Source organism: Orycteropus afer, unplaced genomic scaffold (assembly GCF_000298275.1).
Source record: "Orycteropus afer afer isolate SDZICR_OR568_19922 unplaced genomic scaffold, OryAfe1.0 scaffold00376, whole genome shotgun sequence".
Taxonomy (NCBI): domain Eukaryota; kingdom Metazoa; phylum Chordata; class Mammalia; order Tubulidentata; family Orycteropodidae; genus Orycteropus; species Orycteropus afer.
The window spans coordinates 2,955,872-2,961,369 of record NW_006921963.1 but is presented as its reverse complement, the minus strand read 5'-3'; the positions used below and the strand labels follow the sequence as shown (position 1 = coordinate 2,961,369).

The 5,498-nt window shown below is 36.8% G+C and overlaps 1 protein-coding gene across 1 annotated transcript in view; it reads left to right on the top strand.

Annotated features, from left to right (window-relative positions):
• The window catches only part of LOC103207551 (phospholipid-transporting ATPase ABCA3-like), a 227,440-nt gene that overhangs the window by 43,018 nt on the left and 178,924 nt on the right, over positions 1 to 5,498 (top strand). The window contains exons 7-8 of the mRNA XM_007953201.1: positions 90 to 271; positions 1,110 to 1,250. Coding sequence (XP_007951392.1) covers positions 90 to 271; positions 1,110 to 1,250 — 323 coding nt within the window. The remainder of the gene's footprint in view (positions 1 to 89; positions 272 to 1,109; positions 1,251 to 5,498) is intronic.

Sequence of the window (5,498 nt, the reverse complement as noted above, 5' to 3'; positions counted from 1 at the left end):
TTTTTTTTTTTTTCATTTAGTCCACTGTCTTCAGGATAATTCTAATTAAGTCTGGCATATAAAATAACTGTCTCTTTTTAATGTTTCAGAGGTCGGAATTCAATGGCGAAACCTGAAAAAGCCATTCGGCCTTAATGATAACTTTGCTTTTGGCCATGTGATGGTGATGCTGTTGCTTGATGCCCTTTTATATGCTGTGATAATCTGGTATGTGGAGACTGTTTTTCCAGGAGATTATGGTGTACCTCAACCTTGGTACTTTTTCACAAAGGTATGTTTTAAAATTTATAGGAACAGAATTTCTTTCTGGGCTTGGAGTTACAGTGGTGTATCATTAATTGTATCAAATGACCAGTTAGCAACACTGGAGCCCATCATTGCCAATTTAATGATTAGATTGAAAATTCTGCTCTTTTTAAGATATCAAATAAAAACTATGAAAATGTAATAATAAAAATACTGTTTCTGAAAATGTAGATTATCCCAAGAATTTTTTTTAAATATAATTTAAAAAATACCAGAGACCCTTTATTCTGTCCGAGTCCTAAGAACTTAGCTCTGAACTCTCAATTAGATCTGGATACTAAATTTCTCTGAGAAATTGTACTAGATTTTGGGAAGGACAGGTCCAGTACAGAGCTAAAATTTTGCAATTCTGAACTCAAATCTGATTGATTTGGCTTATAGAAAATAAATCCCTAGTGTATCTAGATATATGTAGATTCTAGATGTAGATATGTCTAAATTATTATTTTCCACAAAATAAAATCATATTGTTTTAATTTTTTGTTGTTAGGAATATACACAAGGAATATACGAAAACCAACTCAGCAATTTCCATAGGAACATTTCAGTGATATTTATTGCTTTCTTCAAGTTGTGCAGCCATTCTCATCCATGTCTGCCTTGAGCATTAGGCTCTTTCAGGAACTATCTATATGGGATCAAATTGACAATAGCAACTTGAAATATTAGCTAGAAAACATAGGGGGCAATGAGTTTATGTTAATGGAAGAGCAAGAATTCAGAAAATCATTAATTTTTTTTATTTCTCAAAAGTAATTTGCTGCTGTATGGTAAGATATAATCTAAATTTTGCTTTTCTTTAGTTTTCCTACTGGAATGAGCATCCAAAATGCATTTTGAACAGGAGAAAGAAACATTTAGGTGTTGAGAAATGTGATGATGAATTCTTTGAATGTGAACCTGAAAACTTGTTGGCTAGTATCCAGATAAAAAATTTATCCAAGGTATTATGCTCCTGGGTCATTTTTTCCAATAAGATTTAAAATATATTATTTAATGTTTTTTGCTAATGTAAGTATATTTTCATAATTGAAAATTTAAAAAATATAAAATTTAAATGATGATTAGTCATAATCCCAACAGACAACCATTATAATGTGTTAAATCTACTCATTCCATGATCCTTTTATATATACACAATTTTACATATTTTAAATCATAGTACATAATTTTCCATGCTATTTTTTTTCATCTTATACTCATTTTTTTAATTTTTATTGTGATTTTGGTGAAAGTTTACAGAGCAAATTCATTTTCCATACAGAAGTTCATATACATTTTATTTCATGACTTTGACTGTAATCCCCACAGTGTAACAGCTCTCTTCCCACTTTAGTTACTTCTTCCCTGTGTCCTTCTATCCTATGCATTCCTGACCCTGAACTATCTCTTGGTGTATATACTGCCCTTCTGTTCTCCCATGACTGATCACTCTAAGGAGTGTATCTACCTGATACAAATGTTCCTGCTATATCCCTGTCTTTTGTTTATCTGGAAGCCATAGGAATGAGTTCAATTCCAGACCTGAAGGGTAACTAGAAGCCATAGTCTTGGGGTCTCAATAGGCTCTGTCAGACCAGTAAACCTGGTCTTTTTTATGATTCTAAGTTTTGTCCCACATTGTTCTCCCACTCTATCCAGGATCTTCTGCACTGACCCCTTTCCTAGTGGTTGACAGTGGTAGCCAGGCACTATCTAGTTCTTCTGGTCTCATGGTCACATAGGCTGAGGTTCACATGGTCCACTAGTCCCTTGGACAAACTGTTTCCCTGTGTCTTAGCTCTGGATGAGGAGAGAGCCATTGTTGCATCTAGATGGCTGCTTATAAGCTTTTAAGACCCCAGTAGTTGCTCACCAAAGTAGGATGTAGTACAATACTTTGGTGTAGTGTGCTATGCCAATTGGGCTTGATGTCCCCTGCCACCATGGTCCTGACCCTATAGGTGCAATAACTGGCTCCTTCAGGATGGTTGACTGTGCCTAAGAAGTTATCATAACTTTGCCCCTTGTTCACTTTATTATATATGTGGGCATTCTCACAGCACCTACAAATATGTCTGTAGAAATATAATCTGTCAACTTTATTGGTATATTCCCTTTTGCCTAGACATACCTGATCATTCAGCCTGTCTTCCCGTGTATTTACCCATAGATTAATGTTTGTTATCACTGATAATACAGTATTTTATATATATAAAGGTTTGTCTTTGTTGTCTGTACCTCTTGCACACCTCTCTGTCTTCCTTTTCCTTAGTGTTACTGTGTTGGTCACTCACTTTTGGTATATTGCCTTTTCCCTTCACACAAATCAGTACTTGACTCTACCTATCTAGCAGTGTTCCCTCCCCTCCCCTCCCCTCCCATCTCTGGTAACCAACAAAGAAAGTTTCCTTCCATATGTAAACCTTTACTCGACTTCTTACAATATTGAACTAATACAATATTTGTCCTTCTGTGATTGGCTTATCTCACTCAGCATAATGTCCTCCAAATTCATCCATGTCTTGCAGTATTTCACAGAGTCTATGTTACTCTTTGTTGTGCATAATATTCCATTATGTGTATGTACCATAGTATGGTTATCCGATCCTCCGTTGATGGAAACTTTGCTATTGTGAATAGTGCTGCAATGAACATGGGTGTACATATATCTGTTCTTGTCCTGGCTCTCACTTCTTTAGGATATATACCTAGTAATAGGATTGCTGGATCAAATGGTATTTCTAATTCCAACTTTTTAAGGAATCACCACATCGATTTCCACAGTGATTGTATCGTATCTTGCTTTCATTAAAACAATTTGTCATAACATTTTTCAGTGTACATATTGGAAAGTATACTTTTAATGGCTGCTATAATTTTGATCTACCACTTATTTGTCAGTTTGGTCACAATAGTGGTTTGCGTGTTACTGTGCTGCTGAAAGCTATACCACCAGTTATTTCAAATACCAGCAGAGTCTCCTCTTGTGGACAGGTTTCAGCAGAACTTCCAGACTGGGAAGAATTGGCCACTGAAAACCTTATGAATGACAGCGGGACATTGTCTGATAAGTGCTGGAAGATGAACCCCTCAGGTTGGAAGGCACTCAAATTATGACTGGGGAGGAGCTGCTTCCTCAAAGCAAAGTTGTCCTTAATGATATGAATGGAGTAATGCTTTCAGGACCTTGCTAATGTGTGGCACAAGCCAAAATTAGAAGAAACAGCTGCAAACATCCATTAGTAATTGGAATGTTGAACGTGTAAAATATGAATCTAGGTAAATTGGAAGTTGTCAAAAATGAAATGGAAGGTCTGAAGATAAAAATCCAAGGCTTTAGTGAAGTGAAATGGACAGGTATTAGCCATTTTTATAGCACAGTCATATGATCTGTTATGTCAGGAATGACAAATTGAAAAGGAATTACATCACATTCATCATCCAAAAGAATATTTCAAGATCTATCCTGAAGTACAGTGCTGTCAGTGATAGGATATAATATCCATACACCTATAAGAAAAATGAGTTAATACAACTAGTACTCAAATTTACATGCCAGTTACTAATGCCAAAAATGAAGAAATTGAAGATTTTTACCCACTTCTGCAGTCTGATATTGTTCAAATATGCAGTCAAGATGCATTGAAAATTACTGGCAATTGGAATGCAAAAGTCAGAAACAAAAATAAACAGCAGTTGGAAAATATAGCCTTGGTGATAGAAATGACACTGGTGATTGCATAATGACTTTTGAAAGACCAATGACTCATTTACTGCAAATACCTTCTTTCAACAATATAAACAGTGATGATACACATGGACTTTGCTGGATTGAATACAAAAGAGTTTCATGAACTACATGTGTGGAAAGAGATTATGGAAAATCTCCATATCATCAGTCAGAACAAGGCCAAGGTCTGACTGTGGAACAGATCATCAGTTGCTCATATGCAAGTTGAAGTTGAAGAAACTTAAAGCAAGTCCACAAGAGTTGAAATACAACTACAAGTATATCCTACCTGAATTTAGAGACTATCTCAAGAATAAATTCGGCAGATTGAATACTAATGGCTGAAGATCAGACAGGTTGTGAGATGCATCAAAGACATCATACGTGAAGAAAGCAAAATGTCTTTCAAAAGACAGGAAATAAAGAAAAGACCAAGAATAGATGTTAGAAGAGACTGATATTTGCAGCAGAATGCAGAGTAGCTAAAGCAAAAGGAAGAGATAATGAAAAGAGCTGAACAGGACTTCTGGCAAGATGGCAGAATAGGCAGACAAGCTGCCCAGACCCTCTAAAACAGAGAAATGAGAAAACAATTAAAACAGATACTGTTGATAATACTGACTCCTGAACTTGGAAGGAAAGGATAAAGGAGTGGATTAAATACCAACTAGTAGAAGCCAGTGTTTTAACTCTTATTGCATAGTGCTGAAGGCGCATTGGCTAATAACCAAAATGTTGGCTGAAAAAGGTCAGTGATTCAAACCCAGCAATTGCTCCATGGGAGAAAGATAAGGCAGTCTTCTGGGAAGATTTTACAGCCTTGGGAACCTTGTGTGACAGTTCTACTCTGTCCTGTAGGGTTTCCAGGAGTCAGAATCAACTTGATGGCTGTAGGTTTTGTTTAGTAGAAGAAACTGAATGAGAACAGCAACAGAGGAGACAAATGGAGCTGTACACTGTCAATTGGCCTGATGGCACAGCCATTTTGAATATTTGTAAGGAGTGTTCCAATCAGGGCAGCAACCAATCAGAGTTCTGCCAAGGACTTCAGTCACCCAGTATGGGGGCATCCATACTGCTGGCTGGTGACCAGAAAGATTTGTGGGTTTGTTGTTTTTTTTTTCCCCTCTCCTTTTTCTTTTCATTTTTTTGTTTTCTTTGTGGTGGCTGTTTGTTTTGGCTGCTTGTTTTGTTTTTGTTAATTTTTTTTTGGTGGTGTTTGTTTTGTCTCATCTGGTATGAGATAGCCACTTTGCCAACACAACCCAACCACATCCACACCTTCTGCAGCCCCCCCACACACACACACAAATTGAGGACCACCACTTGCTTTTGCACCAGCTGATCTACAATAGATTACAACCAATACCAGTTTAATCCACCCTGAACTGCTGTACACAAACAGCCATCAGAGATCTCTGCACACATTCTCATCCTCTGTCATGTCCACCAGGAGACAGATAGTGAGTGCCTAAGTGCT